At 55.8% G+C, this 20,095-nt stretch overlaps 1 protein-coding gene across 1 annotated transcript in view; it reads left to right on the top strand.

The window, feature by feature from the left end:
* The window catches only part of Fam222a (family with sequence similarity 222 member A), a 43,248-nt gene that overhangs the window by 6,803 nt on the left and 16,350 nt on the right, over positions 1-20,095 (top strand). The window contains exon 2 of the mRNA XM_052168495.1: positions 19,736-19,863. Within this exon, the coding sequence (XP_052024455.1) occupies positions 19,782-19,863 (82 nt within the window). The 5' untranslated portion in view covers positions 19,736-19,781. The remainder of the gene's footprint in view (positions 1-19,735; positions 19,864-20,095) is intronic.

Genomic DNA, 20,095 nt, shown 5'->3' with positions numbered 1-20,095 from the left:
GCACCTGAGCAGCCTCACCCAGGGGACAGCGGGCCTAGTGCTTGGGGGGCGGGCTGGGGGGGATGAAAGATGAAGGTTCGTGACCATTTTTTAACTCAATAAAGGGAGACAAGCCGCAGACTGCAGGCCGGAGATATAATTAGTCCGCAGCAGTGGCGCTTTCTTGATTTAGCTTCTGAGAGAACAAGACAAGGGTGTGATACCCAATTAGCAGTGACATCTAGTCGGAGCCTCAATAGCGGAGATAGCAAGCTGTTTTTATGACTTCCCTCTCCCAGCGTGGAGGGGCAGGGAAAGGTCCGTCAGGATCTTATTTCCTTCATCATGGGACAATTATTAGTGTTCTCAGGATGTCCCAAAGCCAAATGAGGCATTCGTTAACCCAAACAACCGAGCATTCCCCGGGCAGCTGCTGGAGCCCCAGACCAGCACCAGGAGCCCAAGGGTAGCAGGAGCCCAAAGGTCCCGGTTCCTCATTCTCTGGAAGCCCGCGTGCCCAAGGACGGTGGCATACACAAAGCTGTTAGCTTGGTGAGCTGGCTCAGGTCCTTGAGAGAGTCTTGGCACCTGCCTTGATTTCCCTACCTGTTCCCCTGGGTGGAGGCCGGGCTAATTCCTCTGGGGACGAGAGTGGGTCCGTCTGGCCTCTGGCAGCTCTGCCTGGCACCGTTTTCCATCCCTTCTGCCAACCGGGCTGGAGGCTCTGGCTCCTTGGCCCTGCACCTGCAGATTGCACTGTGGGTAGGAAACCCCCAGCGAGGCGTGCAGCACCTACCCTGCCGCCGGGGTCCGGCTTCTGGCAGGATCTGACTATAATTAGCCCCATCCCTCTGTCCTTACTGCCCTGTAATCCGGGCGCCCAGCACTAGCCAAGGCCTCAATACCAATTGTCTGGCTATCCTGGTGAAGTCCAAGGAGGGATATGTAGAGGAGGATCTTGCCACTGTCTCTTTGTCTGTCCGTCCGTCCGTCTGTCCACCCGTCCACCAGGCCTCAGTCCCAGGGTCCCAGGCTGCCGTCTCTCCTGTGGAATCTTGCCTCACCCCACGCTACAGCTCCTGTCTGTCAGTGTGGAGCCTTCCACTCATGGTTCAGACGACTGACAAATCCAGCCATGCAGAGTGGGAGTTTAATTGCAGACAGTTTTTACGGATCATGGGCCCATCTGTGCTACCATATGCAGAAGGGAAAAAAAAATCCTCTTCTTTCTTTCCCCGCCTCCCTCTCCCCACTGCAGTCCCAAACTAAATCAGAAATACTGTCAGAGGTTTTTGGCCAAAGCCAGTATAGAACTGGGGTTCATCGTGGGAACTTCCTGGGGGCATGAGCCTGGCAAGGCTGGTGGGTGTATCCCGCTGGAGTCCCCCATGACGGTGGGCAGGATGGCAGAGGTGTGGCCAGCTGCTCCCAACCTCACCAGGTCTTCTTACATGTCCGAGCCTTTGCATGTGTGGTGAGTGTCCTTCTGACATTGGGTGGAGGTTGGTGCACGACCCCTGGCCAGATGTAGCCATGTTTGAATTTTGGGTTTTTAGGAAGTGGAATCCTGGTAGCAGGGCTGGCAGAGCACGGCTGACTGTTGTGTCCCCGGTGCCCCCCCATCCTCATGTCCTGCCCAACTATGCATTTGAGTCCCTGCCAAGGCAGACAGGCAATCAGCAGTGTGTGTATGTGTGTGTGTGGGTCATCCCCAGATAAGGTGTCCCCTCAGGGCCCCAGGAGCAAGTCTCAGCAGCTTCTGAGAGGATTCACCTTGCGCACCACCTGTCCAGGTTTGGTTCCAAGACTGACGTTAGTCTGTTGCTCCACGGTGCCTCAGTTTCTCCTACTGTAAATTGGAGCTAAGGTTGATGGAGATCTACACACAAAGTACGGTGGGAACCATCACCTCCCTTCATCATGAGGCTGTGTATGAGCCCGGTGGCGGACGCTGTCCCCTGAAGCCTCCCAGTGGGGCGCTTGATGACTGAGAATTCACGAGCAGTGGGTGTGTGAGAAAGTGAGTGAGGAAGCGCCCACCAGAAGGCGCGAGCTGCAGGGAGTGAGTGCATGGGTCTCTGAGCAAGTGAGTGGGTTCCATGCGCGGGCAGTGTGAGGGGTACACAGCAAGGCACTGGGTGTGCGAGCGAGCGAGGCATTGAGCGTGCGAGCGAGTGAGTGAGCGAGGCATTGAGCATGTGAGCGAGTGAGTGAGCGAGGCATTGAGCGTGTGAGCGAGTGAGTGAGCGAAGCATTGAGCGTGCGAGTGAGGCATTGAGCGTGTGAGCGAGTGAGTGAGCAAGTGAGGCATTGAACGAGTGAGTGAGCGAGCGAGTGTGTGTGAGTGAGCGAGACATTGAGTGCAAGCGAATGAGCGAGCGAGGCATTGAGTGCAAGCTAGTGAGTGAGCGAGGCATTGAGCGTGTGAGTGAGTGAGTGAACAAGGCATTGAGCATGTGAGCGAGTGAGCGAGTGAGCGAGCAAGGCATTGAGTGCAAGCAAGTGAGCGAGCAAGGCACTGAGCATGCGAGTGAGTGAGTGAGCGAGGCATTGAGCGTGTGAGTGAGTGAGCGAGCGAGCGAGCAAGGCATTGAGTGTGTGAGCGAGCGAGCGAGGCATTGAGTGTGAGTGAGTGAGCGAGGCATTGAGCGTGTGAGCGAGCGAGCGAGGCATTGAGCGTGTGAGCGAGTGAGTGAGCATGTGAGTGAGTGAGCGAGGCATTGAGTGTGAGTGAGTGAGTGAGCATGTGAGTGAGTGAGCGAGTGAGTGAGCATGTGAGTGAGCGAGCGAGGCATTGAGCGTGTGAGCGAGTGAGTGAGCGAGGCATTGAGCGTGTGAGTGAGCGAGCGAGCGAGCAAGGCATTGAGTGTGTGAGCGAGCGAGCGAGGCATTGAGTGTGAGCGAGTGAGTGAGTGAGGCATTGAGCGTGCAAGCGAGTGAGCGAGCAAGGCATTGAGTGTGAGTGAGTGAGAGTGAGTCCAGGAGCCCAGTGAGTGCACAAAGGCTGACCATGGCCGTGAGCCTGAGTGTGAGCCTGAGTGTGAGCACATGAGCGAGCGCATGAGTGACCGAGCAGCCAGTGAGTTGGTGAGAGCCAGGGACTGGCAGCTCTTCCTCCGGGGAGGGAGCGGAACAGGGCTTCCCTCTAGGGCTTCCCTCGGTTTGTGGGGAACCTGGAGTTTCCCCATAACCCCATCTCTTCCTACAGGCTAGAAGTCACTCTGAACTCAGTTCAAGTGAGGAAAGCAGACGCAGAGATTAAGGGGTTCTCTAAGGGTTCTCTAAGGTCATGCCGTGGGGACAGGCCAGAGCTGTGTGTGTGATCCTGGCCTCCGTGCATTCTTAACTCCTCCTGACAGGAGAGGGACCAAGCCCGGAACTTAGAAGGGACTTAGTCAGAGTCACACAGGGAGAGACCTGCACCAGCCATTGTGGGTTCGTCTGAGTCCATGAGGAACTGAAGGCCTTCAGCTAAAGCCAGACCTGTGTCCCATTCAGATTCCCCCGGGTTTCCTTGTCGGCATGATAAACCTACGACTCCATAGGTGGCAGCAGCCAGGCCCGCGTCGGGGGTCTGTCCTGTGCCCCAAGGCCTGGCACGTTGGCACGGCCCTCCTACAGCAGGTAGCCGGGAAGCCAGGCACCAGGCAGCCCCCGCCCCCGCCCCGTGGTGATCACCAGCTCCCGATGTAATCATTAAAACTATTAGAAGGAAACGTTCGCTTGAAGCAAGTGTCAGGCGCCGAGTTGTGCTTTGTAAACGCTCACAATTAATGCCAATCAGGCCCGGAAAAAAGCCGGCCCGGAATCCTGTCTGTCTCATCTCATTTGTCAGCTGGTGCCGCTCCGTGTCGCACATTTTCATACAATTGCTATAAACATAAAAGGGAAACTCCACAGTGTTCCAGGCACCCGGATGGTGCGTCGTCTTAATTACTCGGTACTCCGCTGTTCACACGGCTGCCCCAGCTCAGGCGGGGAGGAGAGAAACAGGGAGGTGTTATGAGAAGGATCAAGGATCTAGGGGTCCGGTCGGTTGGGCTGGCGAGGAGGTGGGTGGCCCGGATCTCCTGCTCCACCCTCTCCAGGTTCTCTGGGACCCTGGTCCTTAGAGTGTAAGAAGTGAAATAAAAAACTGAAGACTAGGCCGGGCGTGGTGGCACACACCTTTAATCCCAGTGCTTTGGTGGCAAAGACAGGAGGATATCTGTGAGTTCGAGGCTAGCCTTGTCTACAAAGTGAGTCCAGGACAGCCTGGGCTGGTTACACTGAGAAATTCTGTCTCGATAACCAAAAGAAAAATGCAATTAGAAAAACCATTTCCAAGTTCTACAGTGGGATCCTGGGCTACAAAGTGTAGTCTGGCTATCAGTACACTTTGTAGCCCAGGATCCTTAGCGGTATCAAGACAGCGCCAGCAGGCTTCGGTTCCTATCCCAGGACTTGGGGAGTGACCTCCTTAGTCAACACATCAAGCTTTCTGGACCTGGAGACACCATGAGCCGATTTTTCTCATATTAACTGCAGACCTCGGAGGGTGTGAGGCCTGAAGTCTCCAGGCTTGGATTTGAACACTTGTTGCTGGACTGTGGCCGTGGTTCCATCCTGTGACCACCCTTCCAGAGCAGCTGTGTGTGGGGTTGAGAGGAGATGACGTAGCTTCAAGTCCCTGTGTACGGTAGGTGTCTAATATCAACGGCCACTGTCCCAGAACCACCTGAAGTCGGCCTCAGAGCCTGGCCCAAGAGAGTCAGTACAGTCAGTCTGTCGCGTTTGGACTTTGCTGGATGTAAGATATGCTCTTGCATGTCAAATTCCTGAGGAAAACTGAAGAGATGCTCCTTCGGCCCAGGAGGATCCTGCCTATCTTCTGTCTCCTAAATGGAATAGTTTCCCAAACTCTGACTACCCAGATGGTTGGCATGTCGCTATTGCATAGTCCTCTCTGTACAGAGGAGGAAACTGAGGTTCATTCGTGATGTGGCTGAGGTGCAGAAGCTGGGACTTGAAACCTGGAGTCCTTCCTGTCCTCTAGTCCCTCCCGGTTGCACCTGGATGGAAGCCTCGCTGTGCGCTGCACACCCTCCCAGGACTTGCCTCATGCTCCCAGTGCACAGGGTCTTCGGGGGCCAGGCTGGCTCAGCAGGGACACACTGGCCTTTGTGTCAGCCGACTGGGCGGCCAGCAGGGAAGAGAGGGTGCTATGGCCCAGCCTGGCCAGGAACAAACGCTCAGAGAGAAATAGAGGCTCCTTTGTTGTGGCTCTCGGTGGGGGATGGGTGCTGCCAGCTGCCACCCCATGTGATGAGGCCAAGCCCTTCTCCGAGGTTTGCCCACCACCCCAGGGGACCAGCCGGAAGCCTGTCACTTCCCACCTCCTCCTGATGCTGTGGGTCTCCTTGTTTCATAGAAATTTCAGCTGCTGGAGCCTCCACAGCCACTCACCTGTTTTGCTGTAGGCCTACTGTGCGCCACCACAGGGCCAGGCCCTTAGGATATAGGAGCCCTGATAAGGTCTTCATGTACGGTGTGACACAGTGGCAGATGAGAACCAGATCCAGCTCAGCCTCCAGTACGTTAGGGGCAGGCGTACGCAGCAGTGCTCCGGTGCAGGGTACCCACGGGACAAAGCCCCAACCTCAGCTCTGACTTGGGGGACCTCCCATGCTGTGAGCGCCACCCACAGCCTTCGAATCCCAAGGCAAGGCAGGGGGTCCCAGGTGAGAGAAGACTTAGAGACCCAGAAAATGGCTAAGGTCATCTGGGCTCTGAGGGGAGTCCAGATCTGAGCCTCAAGCCGTCCATTCCCAAAGCCACACCCTTCTCCAGAGTGGGAACACAGACACCCACCTCCTAGTGGAATAGCTGGTGCTTGGCCTCAGAGACACAGAGCTGCTAGGTTGGCTTGGTTCTTATTTGGTTCTAATGCCCAAGACACCAGGACGTGCGAGTGCGGCGTTAATTCTCTGGATCGTATTTGTTTCAGAGGAGGAGTCTCTCTGAGGAGCCTGAGGTGGGTTCTGTCGCCAGGGTTGGCCTGGACCTCCCGGACCCCTCCTCTCCCAGCCTCCACGTGTTAGAATGACAAGCATGCACTACCATGCCAACCATATTTCCTTTTTTTTTTTTTTTTAATTGCATGCAGTCTGCATCACAAAGAAAAGCTGTGTGCAGGCAGACATACACGGTTCAGCACTGCCATGTGGTCTGGTGGGGCGCATGTCAGAGGTCCCAGGTCCGCCCTTAACCCACCCCAGGTGCCCCCCAAGTGCCCCCAGAAAACACCTCCAGCTGCATCCGCTCTGCCAGAGGCAGGAGGCAGGGCCCAGGCTCCGTGAGGGCACCACCCAGATAGCTATAATCAGCAGCCTCGCCAAGACTTCAAACTCACCCAATTATCCTGCGAGGGGAAAAAAACACAAAATGAAAACAAATTAACATGTTTGCACAGAAGCCGCAGCAGCAACACACACAGAAGTGCGCGAGCGCGCACGCTCACGCTGTGCCCTGGCAAGGCTGAGCTGGGCCGCCCCGCCCCTCCTCTTCTGGCCTCTACCTGGACTGAGACAGGAGCTGGCCCGGTGACCCACTCCCCCCCACGCTGGCTGGGCATGGCCTCGGGCTAACAGCTTTTGGTTTCTTTCATCTTTACAGTGCTGGGTACTGAACCCAAGAACACATTAGCCAAGCTCTTGACTACTAAGCTATATATGCTTTAAATTTTTTTCCTTAATAAATGAGCAATATTGCATATCAAATTTCTTCCCTGGTCTGTAAGGTATGTCTGTTATGAACAGATGGAGAAAGTGGAGCATGGAGAGATTTGTGGTCCTGCCCAAGTCTGCACAGTTGGCTAGTGGGAAAACTCCAGACATGGTACTCTCTTGCCCGTGAGTGAGGGGTCAGGGCTCTCCCTGGCCTCTGAGGACCCCTGGAATCTCCAGCCTGTATCTTTTCCCTGGCACATCACCCACACAGCCCCCCTTTGCCCTATGTGTTCCTTATAGCGACTTGGACCCTTTTTGTAGGCTGGAAGACCCTGTAGCTCCAGCTCAGCAATTTCAAGACTAGAGACCCTGTGAGATCCTGTCTCAAACCAAACCAAACCATCTCTGTTCCACCAGCCCTTTACCGGATAGTGCCGTTACTGTGCCTGGTTTCCCTGCTCCGTGAGGCTACTGTTTCACACTGGCACCCTCTGTGGTTCCCCATCTGCTGTGGTTTCCTGAGCTCTGATTGGCCCACCAGATCCTCCTGGGTGCTTTGGGACTGTCTACCAAGGCTCCCCTGGACCAGGAGTAGTCAGACGTCCAGCCGGGTACCCTCCTTTCCGGGATGCTGTCGGTCTCGCATAGTGATCTCCTGACTCTTGCTGGCTTGTGCCTTGTCTTCTGTGGGTCTTGAAGTCTGGTGCATGCAGGTGCTTTGGAAAGGTTTGGTGAATGCTCTCTGTGGTGTCCTCCCCTCCTCTCTCTGGGAGTTGGAGTGTCTACCTGCTGCTCTGGGTTAGCTTAAAAGTCCCTGACCTCCATCCCCCTGGGTTTAGTGCCACCATGGACAGATCCCCAATGACACTATCACCTTCATAGTCATGGAGAGCCAGGAGTGCGTGACAGGCTCCTGCTGTGTGTAGCATGTGTCATGGGTCCAGTCTGCATGTATCCACCAAAGGAGGTGTGGTTTCAGATGGAGAAACTGAAGCAACAAGGGCCTTGGTGGATTAGGACAACCCTGCCGTGGCAGGGCTGTTTGTTGATTTTCTGGAGCTGAACCTAGCAAGCCTATGGGGGAAATGCTTTGTGGATATAGAAACTGGGTCAGTAGGACACCATGATGGTCCTGCTGGCTCCAAGGAGGGTGAGTTCACTGGCCTCTAGTGTGCCCCATTGGCATTAACCTCTTGACCTACATCTTGGCCGGAGGGGTGGCCAGAGAGAGCAGCCCAGTGCCCACCCCAGTAGGAGCCTTGCCTGCTGAGGGGCTCAGCATCTCCCCTAGCATGCACTAGTGACTTGAGAGGCACGCAGGCACAGATTTGTGTTCAGGCCTCCCAGGTAACAGTGAACAAATCCCTTTCCTCACACAGCCTCCGTAGCTTGCCCCTTTGGGAATAGGGAGCCTGACCTCGAACCGCCTCTGTGACTCACACTGAGGCTCTAGTTGGTTCAGCCCATGCCCCGAGGACAGGCAAAGCCCAGGAGGAGGCTCTCTGTCTTCCTGGCCCGCCTGTCTTGAGGGGCCCCTCTGTGGGGCCCTCTTGAGTTCGTTCCTCTGTGGCCCACATGTGCCAGCGTTTATCAGGTAGAGGTGACAAACCATGTGATGAGGTGGGGTGGGTGACCCCCAAAATGAGATAAGCTGGCTCACCCCAACTATACGGTAAAGATCCGTGAGCCCAGAGGCAGAAAGGCCCAGGCGTTCCTGCGATGGGAGGGAACTGCTGAGCCTGCTCTGTCTGCATGCTGCATGCCTCTGAAGCCTCCACTGCATCGCTGCTGGGCGCCCCGCCCGTGGAAGCCACACAGCCTCTCTGGATCTAGCCCCGCTGAGTGCTTAGGGTGGGGTGTGTTCTCACTGAGGTGACATTCTGTACCCAGCAACTGAGAACCTGGGTCAGGAAGTCCCTGCCCCTCCATGGACACACCCCGTTCTAGGGGAGAGCCTTGTCCACAGCAGAGTTGCAGACGGTATCAGGTAGCTCACTCTTCCTTGAGTTCTGAGGAAAGATACAGGGGTGGGTTATAAACGCCCCACCCCATGATAAAAGCCACATTCTACTTCCAGTATTTGGAAGAGAAGCCTGAGGAGTCCTGAGCTGAGCATGGCCGTTGAGGGAGGGTCTGCCCAGGTATAGCTGCCCAAGGACCGTCCAGTAGGCACCCACAGCAGTGGCCAGCCTGAGCAGGCTCAGTGGAGGGTGTGTGGGTGCCGTTATGTCCAGGGCTAGGGAGACTTGGCTGTGCTCAGCCTGTCCTGAGCTCACTGGGTCACACGCTGCAGCCCAGGCTCTGGGGAGCCCTCTCCCCTGCACCCCCAGTCAGCCTGTTGTCTGGCATGTGCAGGCGCCGGGTGGCCCTTGTTGTACACACATCTGATCCCGTCTTTTCCACATCAGATCATTTGTAACCGTCACCAGGCAGTCGGCCCATTGCTGATTCAATCTTGGCTTTGTGCTGTCACAGCCATTTCTCCATGCAGGCTGATTTTGAAAGGAGGCCCATCCTCGGGTTCTATTTTTCGGCGGGTGGGGGAGGGGCATGGGTATGTGTTCGCATGCATACATGTGCCTGCACACTCCCCCCCCCCCCATGCATGCATGGACACACTTGTGAGCATCTTAGTCCCTGCCTATCATGGATCAGAGGGATTTGAAAGGAGCTAGGCAGCCAAGGGGTTCCTGGCCCATTCCCTCCAAACTCTCATTCCCTCTGTCCTCTTAAGTATCCTCTGTGTTCTACCTACTGTGAGCTCCACCTACTGTGTGCTATACCTACTGTGAGCTCCACCTACTGTGAGTTCCACCTACTGTGTGCTATACCTACTGTGAGCTCCACCTACTGTGTGCTATACCTACTGTGTGCTCCACCTACTGTGTGCTATACCTACTATGTGCTCCACCTACTGTGTGCTCCACCTACTGGGTGTTCCACCTACTATGTGCTCCTGCATGCACACAACAGCAGAGTCTGTGCTCCAGCAGCTCAGACAGGACCTTAGCAAAAAAGCAAGAAATTGATTCAAGGGTGCTACAGGCAGCAGTGAGGAAGGGTGTGGATGGTGTTGTGGCTGTGTGGAAGGTGGTTAAGGAGGGCTTCCTGGAGAAGGAGATATTGGATGGAACTGAGGCAGATAAAGAGGAGGTGGGGCTGACTGGCTGGGCACTGCCACTTGTGGAATTTGGTGACGGGAACAAGCTGGGGGCAGTGTAACCAGGTGGCTACCGAGTCCAAACCGAGATGTCCAGTTGTGTACCATAGATTTCAAAGGCTTAGTGCAGCAAGGGACTGCAGCATGCCTTGTCAGTGCCTAAAACCTCAGCTCTTACTGTGGACCTGTTGGATTTAGCAGGGTGCCTTGCTAAATTTAATTCCTCGTGGCTATAGAGAATTTGTACTTACAAATGGAGCCTGAGTGGCCGGCCGGCCCGTCGTGCTGTGCAGGGAGACCAACCTGGGAATGTGAGAGCCTTTGTCAGGAAGAAAGGCGGTGTGTCCAGGCTATAAGGGTGTGCTGGTGTAGGCTGTCCTGGAAGAGGTGGGGTGGGGGTGGCAGTTGCAGTTAAAAACCTTGGCCTAGACCCTTAGTGGGGAGAGCAGTGTGGCCGGCCCTTCAAGGCCTTGGCTCTCAAGGAGCCAAGTCTGCGGCAGAAGAGTTGCTTGCTGTGGCATCCTTTGGCCCCCGAAAGCTGAGCGCCTTCCCTACTTCTGGGTGTCAGAGCTTGTGGTCCTCTGTCTGTGTGTCTGTCCCCCCCTCTATTCAGCCCTTCCTCCCCAACAGCTGCCGCCTGTCCTGTGAGTGATTTACTCTGAGCCCAGCCTCCTGTCTCCTGATGGCCAGAGACTGGAATCCCTTTCCAAACATTCTGAGAACTAACAAAACACGGGTTTTGCTTGTCTGCAGCAGGAACACTAAGCTCTTGCGCACAAAGAAGACAAACACCTCCCTCCCCCAAACCCCGGGCAGACAGCCTCACAGAGGAGCTGGAATTCAAAGCCAGGTGCTCCAGCTCTCGGGCGGGGGCTCTTTGGAAACTGTGGTGCCCAGTGGCTGGGGACACCAGTGGGGGCTTTTCAAGAATCAGGGGGGCCAGACACTCATGCTCACAGCAGAGACTGCAAGCTGGGGACTGGCCCCCATGTGTGGCCCGCGCCTAAGCTCCCACGCTCACGTTGCTAACCAAGCAGTAGTGCTGCCACAGGGCAGGGTCCTTATCCCAACCTTGTCCTGAAGACACCACTCAACCCCAGCTCCGGATGTCCCTGGTGATCTTGGCTTTAGGCTACAGATCAAGATGAGCCGTCACCAGCGGCCTGGCTTCTCCCTACCACCGATGTTTCTTCTTCTGAACGCGGCTAGGACTGTTCCTGCCTGCATGCCTGCCTGCCTGCCTGCCTCCCCTCAGGTCTATAAATCCGGAGCTCCCCTGGCTGAGACCCACTCATCCCTGGAACTTTTCTGGTTTCTCTCTCACTCACCAACAAAGGATCCAGCTCAGCCCTCCCCTGGGTGCAAAGCCTTCAGCATTGTCGCCGTGGCAGACTGCGTTAAATGAGGCCATGTCTGTGACACACTGAGCCTATGGGACACAGCACCCACCTACCTCAGCTGTTGCCACTGCCCCTCCTCTACTGCCTGGCTTAACCCTGAACAGTGGGTGCAGAGATTTGGGGTTCCCTCACACTGTAGATGGCCTTAACTCTGAATACGGTGTTGCCTATTTGGAGACCCCTCACACCTAGGGTCATCTGATTCTGCTTTTCCTCTGGGCTCCTCCAGAAACGTACAACCCCCCACCCCCATGAAAATCCCAGGCCAGGACCTTTCCTCAGGGCCCGATCCCCACTGTGGTGCCAAACACCGATAGCTCATATCAACTCCTGGCTTCTCCCAACCTTTGCTGGAATATAGCAGGCAGGACCCCACAGTTCCCATCCTGGGATCTGGGACTGTAGGGAGAATGCTTCAGAAAGTTAGAACCCAGGAGAGGGTCTGCCAGACCTCTTAGCTAGGACCTGACTCATTAACACTAGTGCCCTGCCTCTGACTAGAATAGGTCCCCCAGTATGAGCACGGCTCATCGACTTTGTTACAACTTCCCTCAGCATGGCCCTGGCTCTGGAAGCTCCTGGGACTGGGTCAGGCGGTGCTGCAGTGGGGAATGCACTCTCCGGCTGTGCTTCTGTCCCTACACCTGGGAGTCTCCCTGTGCTGAGACTATACCTCCTGTCCATTTGAAGCGCGTCTCCTGAAGTTAGGGCCTGACTGGCTTCATCTAAACTAGGTGCTTTTAGAGCCCGCCCACAGCCCCATCAAGTGGGGTTCTGTAACAGCTGGAGACCTCCCAAGCTCTCTTGGTTTCTGTCCCTCGGGATCGCCCCGCCCATCCTATTCTCAGTGTGCTACTTTGTATTAAGTATGTTACAATGTCCAACTACTCTTACTTTAGGTAGCACCGGAATGGGCTGGTGTATAGCTATATACATTTTTGAAAAGGAATTGTTTTTAAAGTTGTATTCATTATATGTATGTACAGGGGAGGTGTGTATGCATGTGGACACGGACCAGAAAGCAACTTTGGGGAATCTATTCTTGCCCTCTGCCTTGGTGAGACAGGGTCTCTCTCCAAGCTCTGGGGCCTAGGAACTTCCAAGGAGCCTCCACCTGCTGTCTCATTGTAGGAATGCTGGGACTGCAATTCAATGCCACCACAAACAACTTTTTCCCGTGGGTTCCCAGGGTCATATTCAGATTGTCAGGCACAGTACGTGCCTTTACCTTCTGAGTTATTTTTGCCAGCCTGTGGAAAAGAATTTGAAGAAATTAAGACTCAAATCAGGGACCTGGCACGCAATAGAGGTTTAATATGTTGTCCCCTGGAGCAGGCATGCGTGGGAGAAAGGCAGAAACAGCTGGTTCCCGTGGTGGCTGGCATCACTGCCCTCCCGGCTAGGCCCCACCCCTCCCCTGGCCGTCCCTCTTGGAGCTGGCCTTGGTGCTGACAGTCTGGGGGCCAGCTCCTACCTGCAGCCCCACAGGCCACCCCCCAGCGAGACACCAAGGGCCTACCTCTCATCCGTCCTTCCCTCTGGAGATGTTTCCCAGAGGACCTACTGTGCGCACACAGTGGTGGCCCGTGCAGGCAGGGATCTACATAAGGAGCCCCTTGTCACGCATGTGTCTTTTGTGTCTCACACACCCCGGGGACCTTTGAAGCCCCACTATGGCATTTGGGTTTCAAGTGAAGGCCAAGAAGCATCATGAAGAATATTCTCCCAGATGAGGCAGGTGCAGGAGCCAGGTCCACAGGGTGTAGGCGAGGGCCTGGGGTGGGGCAATGCTTCCCATTCCTACAGCTCTAATGAGATGCTGTGACCAGCACCCACCTGGGCAGGAACACTCTCGAGCCACACACCATCGCTGAACTGAAGCAGAGACCATGGCGGAGTGTGCTTACACCAGGCTCAGCAGCTCAGGGCCGGCAGCACCCACAGAGAGCCGAACCCTCGCACTCGCCCAGGAATTAAGAAATGCACTCCCTCCTGAGCCCACAGGCCGATCTCATGGAGACATTTTCTCAAGTTCCTCTACCCACGTGACCCTAGCTTGCGTCAGGTAGACACAAAGCAACTCAGAAATCTGCTCATGCAGGTGGCCGGCCTACATCCAGAATTCGGGATTTCCATAGTTTTCTCCTCTGCCCCAGAAAGACCGGCCGGCGTCTCTGGCCGCAGTGCCCTTCCCAAACCGGTGCTGGGCCAGACGGGAAGTAGCCAGGGCTGGGCATCGTACGCCTGTGGCCTGTGGGCTGGGACAGTAATCCTGGCAGTAGACGGGGCTCCTGTCCAAGGAGCAGCGCTCCCCACCCCCGCCCTTAAAAGGGTGAAAATCCCCTTCTCGTGCCAGCCTGACTGGCAGTGGGGAATAATCACCTTTCACAAGCCCCTTATCCATAACCCAGCCCTGGGCCTGTTTAATCAGCAGTGCCCCCATGACAGGAAGATTCCCCGGCTAGAGAGATCGAGAGAGGGGTTAAAGAAAATTACCCTGGCCTCCTCCATGCTAATGTAATCTCTAACCAGATCTGCCCAGCCGCAGCTCAAATTGCTTTTTAGATTAACATTTAATTATTAACAGGGTCCCCTGGAAGGCCTTGGGCTCTGGGAACTGGGGGTGGGGGAGGGAACAGCAGGAAGGAGGGGGGGGGGCTTCTGCTCTGGCTGCTTCCAAGAGAGAGGACGACGGGAAGAGAGATCAAGAACTGGGCAAGGGAGGCCGAGGGGTCAGGCAGGGAGAGGGAGCCCTCCCTGTGTGAGGGTTGCCGCAGGCCTGGGGACCCGGCCTGGGGACCCTTGCTGTTCTCTGCGCTGGGCTGATGTTTCCTGCCTGACTCAGAGGGGGGTGATCTCTCTCACAGCCAGCCTCTGACCCCAGTGACCCCAGCTTGGTGCGCCAACTCCTGCCTGGGCCTGGGCCTCTAAACCCTGCAGGCTCTTCCCGGTGTGCAGAGGTAGCTGTGTAGTCAGGACAACGTGAGGGGGTGGGGGACTTGACAGCCCTCCAGAGAGCTGAGCAGAGACCATGTAAGCAAACCACTGGACCCCCCAGCTTCTCATCCCCACTCTGGGTTCTGCCTCCTTCAGAGCTAAGGCACGGCTGCTTTTTATATGGCAACAGGCCAAGGACCTGGCCCTGGTGGTGTTACGGCTTGTGCTGAAGAAAAAAAAATCCCATGTCCAGACTGGCCAACTCCCCACCAAGGCTCAGCCAGGGGAGAACTGTGACATCCTAGGTGCTGTGACACCCTCAAGGCCGCCCCAGACCCCAGCGCCTACCCCTTGCCTGACTCCACAGCTCTCTGAACTCCTCACCCTGTTAGGCCTGGCAAGCCCTTCCTCTCCACCCTGTGGAGAGTCCTGTGCTTGGCCTTGAGCTGAGCTGCAGATTCGCTTAGGCGCTTCTAGATAGAGGCAAAGATGGAGACTGCAAGCGGCCCAGGCTGTGGCCTTCATGGAGACGTGGCCTTCCCTTCAAGGCCGGAGGGATGCAGTGTCCCTTCTGAGGGAGAAGAGGCCAGGGCAATCCGATCTATTTTCAGCTTCCATTGGGCTTAGCCAGGGACAGCAGTTCTGAGGGTGTGGTGTCCTGGGGCTTTGTGCCAGGTCATGTTTACCTGTTACCATGTTCCTGTATGTGCCATAAGCCTCCCCCCACACACACACACAAAAGGTGCTCGCAAGTGTTACTGCCCACGTGGCAGGGGGTGGGCAGGGTTTCTTCCACCTGCTGCATGGCACACATGCTGTGTTCTGTTGAATAGTTATGGAATGTACAGGTGGCCGGCGAGGACAGGGGACAGGCCTCTCTTCCCAGCCCCTCTCAGGGTAGAATCCAGGTGGACTGTGGGCACTGAGGAGAATCGGGGCCTTGCAGCTCTCCCTTGATAGTGGCTCGACAGAAGCCGGGGGCCTCTGGGATCCTCCCGCTGGGATGGATTTGCCATTTGGTAGCCTGAGGTTCAGGGTCTGACAGACAGCCTTGGCCTCTGCAGTTCAAAATCTGTCTGATCTTGTATAGCTTGCACCACACACACACACACACACACACACACACACACACACACACACACACACACAGTGGCCTTTTCCTTCTGTGGGAAAGGGAGCTAACCCCAGGCTGTAGCAGCTCAGCGGAGAGACATGTATTCAGATCTGGACACAGAAGGTTTTCGCAGAGTCAAAATGGAAACACTTACCAGCTGTCCTCAGTCCCCAGCACCCTGCCATCCCCTAGCGCTCTCCACCCTCCTGGGACTCCCTGCAGCCCCCAGATACAGAGGGAGATGACAGAAGGCCGCTACCCCAGCCCCCTGCCCAAGACTCTTCTTTGAATAAAATAGACAGCCCAGAGACAGCGTCTGCTCTGCTCATTGTTTGGTCCTGGCCAGTAGACTCAATTCTCCTCAGAGCAGGAAGTGTCTCTCCTCCTCCATCTGCTGTCAAGGCTCCTTATCTGCAGTCCAGCTATGAAAGGGCGTTTCGACAGCCGACTGGGGTGTTATCTGGTAGAGGGACCTTTTCCTTGGGTGTCTCCCAGATAAGACGGTCTTATCTAATACCACGTCAGGGATGGTGCCTGGGCCCGGTAATCACTGCGGCTTGTGACACTGCCCCCCCCCCCTATTATTAAAGTCACAAAAGGCCTTGAGCGCATAAACAGTCCGATTTGTAGACTGTGGGGCTTTCCAGATGGTCCCCGGCTGGGTCGGACTGTGATGATCACGTGCTGGGGGGGGTTGAGGGACCTGCCATCTGCAGATGGGGTGGGGCCGGGCAAGGAGGAGGCAGGCGGGAAAGCCAGTAGAGCTATATCCCTGGCTTGCTGTGTGACCTTGGGTAGGACCCTTGGTGTCTCTGGGCTTTTCACACAGTTCATCTCACAGCTATTTCATTTGATGCAGTCATTCATTGGATGCCTTCTTTTTTTTTTTATCTTTATCTATATGCCTATGTGAGTGTATGCTATCTATGTACATGTGCCCTTAAACGCCAGAAGAGGGTGTGTGATATCTCCTGGTACTGGAGTTACATGGGCACTAGGATTCACACTTAGATCCTCTTTTGTTGTTGTTGTTTTGTTTTTTGTTTTCCCGAGACAGGGTTTCTCTGTGTAGCCCTGGCTGTCCTGGAACTCACTCTGTAGACCAGGCTGGCCTCGAACTCAGAAATCTGCCTGCCTGTGCCTCCCAAGTCCTGGGATTAAAGGCGTGCGCCACCACGGCCCGGCAGCTGAGCCAGCTCCTAACCGTCTGCCTATGACACGATGTCTTCCGGCCAGATGCTGCAGAGATGGAAACACATTATACACGGCTCTCACCCCTTAGAAACTCACATATGAGCTGGGCGGTGGTGGCGCACGCCTATAATCTCAGCACTCTGGGAGGCAGAGGCAGGCGGATTTCTGAGTTGGAGGCCAGCCTGGTCTACAGAGTGAGTTCCAGGACAGCCAGAGGTACACAGAGAAGCCCTGTCTGGAAAAAACCAAATCCAAAAAACAAAACAAAAAAAAAGAAACTCACGTATGGTTCAGAAGGGACAGACAGACATGAAGTTGGTGATTACAGCTTGGTGGGATCGGGATTGTGGCCAACAAGGGACACCCAGCAGAGAAGCTAGCCCTGAACTAAGGGGACAACTAAGGTGAACTCTGGGTCACAGAGGGCACAGCAGGTGCTGTGATCTGGAGGTCTGAGGCTGTGAGCCAGAAGGAGAGCCTTGAGAGACTGGGCAGCTCGGGGAGAGCTGAGGCCAGGCAGGAAGGGGTTAAAGACCAAAGTGTCGATGTGCTGTGGAAACTTGGGGTCCATACTTGGCTGGTCCCTGGCTCATCGGAGACCTGTCCCTACCCCCCACAGTTGCCACCGTAGGACACAGGGTTCGGGAAGAAGGGACAGTAGTCTGGGTGACCTGAGGAAGCAGAGGAGCTCCCCTCTCTTCCACTGGACACTGATGTCACTGTGGGTCAGTCAGCCTGGGTCCTCCAGAGGTGTGAACTGGCAGGAGCTGCCCTGAGTAGCTAGGGTAGTCTGTTCCTTCCAGGACTAGATGTCACACTGGCTCAGTCTGGTGGCCCCGTGGCTCCAATATGCCTGGGCATTCTAGCACAGGAGTCTGGAAGCCCCAGGGAGAGGGAGAGGGGGCATCTGGGGTCCGAAAAGTCACCAGTGTAGGCGGGCCACCCTCATCTGTCAACTGCAGCCTACCCTGTCCTTAGCTACAAGTGTGTCGGGATGGGCGGCCCACCAGGGTCCCTCATCCTGAAGCGAGACTGGGACCCCGACCCCTTGCACCTCATAAGAGGCTGGGCCAGGACCCCAGGAGATCCTGGGAGCACCAGAAGAATCTTGGGGTGGCTTTAACAAGTCAGTATTGCCCAACCTGTACAGGGACTGGGGGAGCCTCTAGGAACTGGGCTCTGTCCTCCCTCCTCCAAGCCAAATCTGCCTTGTGGAACAGACAGCTCCCTGACCCCCCCCACCCCGGTTCTGCTGTCTTCAGCCAGCATCACCTGTGAAGAAAGAGAAGGGCCTGGGTGGGGCTTGGGCATCAGGATGGCAGGAAACAGATGTTGTCATGGAGAGGTAGATGCAGGGGGGGGGGTCAATGCAGGTACCACCAACCTTGTGTGTGGTGGCCCGGTGTCCCCATGAATTGTCAACATGACCGGTTCAGGGACCCCACCCTCGTGACGGAGAGGGTCACCGGTAGACACCACATGTGCACAGTATGCGTCTGCAGAGAGTGTGGAAGTCCAGCGTCCTCAGCCTGGGTGGGGTGGACCATGGCCTCAAGGCTGTGGCACACGGTGGCGGTGGCCCCAGCAGGCCTGTTTCTGCCACGTGCTCCCGGGTCCCTGAAGAGCTTCGCTGGCTGCCTTCCGCAGTCAAGGACTTCATCCAAGCAATAAGCCCTACTCGACTCCCTCCCCAGCCGCGTCGTCGCTGCCTGATTGTAATGGCATATTTTAAAATTACCAGAAATCAAAGCCGGGAAGTGGATAGATATTGCTGCTTTTATTGCCTGGCTGTGTTAAGACTAGAGCCTGGGGTGGGGGAGGGGAAGAGAATCCCCTCCCCTGTCGCTATCCATCCCCCCCCCCACTTCCTTTTTCTTTTTCTTTCTTTCTTTCTTTCTTTTTTTTTTTTTTTTAGACAGTAATAGGAGAAAATTGGTTTTGAAACTGAATAAAAGTCCCTTTCAGAGGAAGTCTTTACTCTCGGGTACCTTTGCTGAAAGTAAAATAGACCGTAATGAAAGGTGGTTGTGCGGGTTGTCTTTCATTTACGGAGAGGCCAGGACAGACGGGAGGCTGCCACCGTCTCGGGGAATACAAGATTGGAATAATTGCGTGATAACAAGGAGCTTGTTGTGAAATTAGTATCTTAAGAAACTGGTGAAAAAAAAAGGTTTTTCCTCATGAATACTTCATTATTAGAAGCGGCAGAATCCCGGGCTCAGACACCTGTTTAGTATTAAATACCTTCCCCTCCCCCCTTAACCCCCCTCCTTCCTCTTTTAACCAGCTCAGGATGGAGGTAACCCAGGCTGGCTGCCAGGGACAGGGGTGGCAGTAGTGAGGAGCCCTTCTCTGTGGCAGGGAGGAGAGTGGGGAGCCCTGACTGAGTCTCCCTTATCATCCTCGGTGGCCTCCAAGGCTGGCTTGTGCTGACACCAGTGCTCAGGAAGGTGGGCTTTGTGGGGACACGAGGGCTCCCTGTGTCCCCTGTCCCTGGTGTCCAGCTTAGGTACATGAATACGGCGTGGGCTATGGGAGGCCCATCTGAGCTGCCACCTAAGGGCTGCTGTGGGTGACTCTGGGCCTACCCTTCCTTTTTGGGGTTAGCACAGTCAGAGTGGAGCACCCCAAGCCTCCCCAGCATACCATCCTGACATCTCTTCTCCGGGGGTGGGGGAGGGGGTACTCTGAGAACACCCCAGACGGGTGCCAGACCAGGACTCATGTTAAACAAGGAGGCTGCCCACTAGCCCTACCTGGTTGCTCCTGTATGGACCCCAAAAATGACCAAACGGGTCCCTCTCCCGTTGAGCTAGGCGCTGATGTATCGTAGGACTGTGAGAGAGCTGAGGTCCACCACCAGCCAAAGATCTTAAACCAGGGCACAGGGTGGTCACCCACATATTGAGCTGGGCAAGGGCTCTTAAAGCTCCCGAGTTCTGGTCACACTGTGGTGGAGGGCCACCCCTCGAGACCTGGTTCCTTCCTGTGATGCCTCTGGGGCCCCCTGGAAGCCACAGTTTCCTCATCTGAGAGAGAGATGGAATGTCCGGCCCAAAGTTAGGCATGGTGGCACACGCCTCTGATCCCAGCACCTGGGGGGGAACTATACCTGTAGGCCAACCTGAACTACAAAGAGACACGGCTCAGAAACACCCAATCTGACGTGGCTCGGGGTGCTGGGGAGGACGGAGGTTGCTCAGGGCAGCCCTCAGTGACCAATGCCTCACGTTTCTCTCTGAAGGATTCCCGCTGCAGAACGTGCCCCAGCCAGGGCTCCCAGCTCAGCCATGCTGGCCTGTCTGCAGAGGACTCAGAACCCACCCGGCCAGCACCTGGCCTGCCCAAGCAAGAGCCTGGATCTGCGCAAGTGTGAGTGAGCCCCTCTGCTGCCCCCTGACGTGTTTCCTCTTCCTGCACCCAGGGACCTGCTCTCTGTTCTTGGGCTTCTGTAAGGGGAAGTTATGCCCCAGTCAGTCTGAGGTGTTCATGTGGCACTTCTGCAGTAGAGAGAGCCAGGGAGGCCTGTGCTCATGCTCCGGGGAGCCCACCCACCCTAGGCCTCGGACTTAGAGTAGGGGTGGGCGTGGGCCTGCAGGGAGGC

The sequence above is a fragment of the Apodemus sylvaticus genome, chromosome 22 (genome assembly GCF_947179515.1).
Source record: "Apodemus sylvaticus chromosome 22, mApoSyl1.1, whole genome shotgun sequence".
NCBI lineage: Eukaryota > Metazoa > Chordata > Mammalia > Rodentia > Muridae > Apodemus > Apodemus sylvaticus.
The sequence above is the reverse complement of the archived record's forward strand: the minus strand, read 5'-3'. Positions and strand labels throughout refer to the sequence as shown.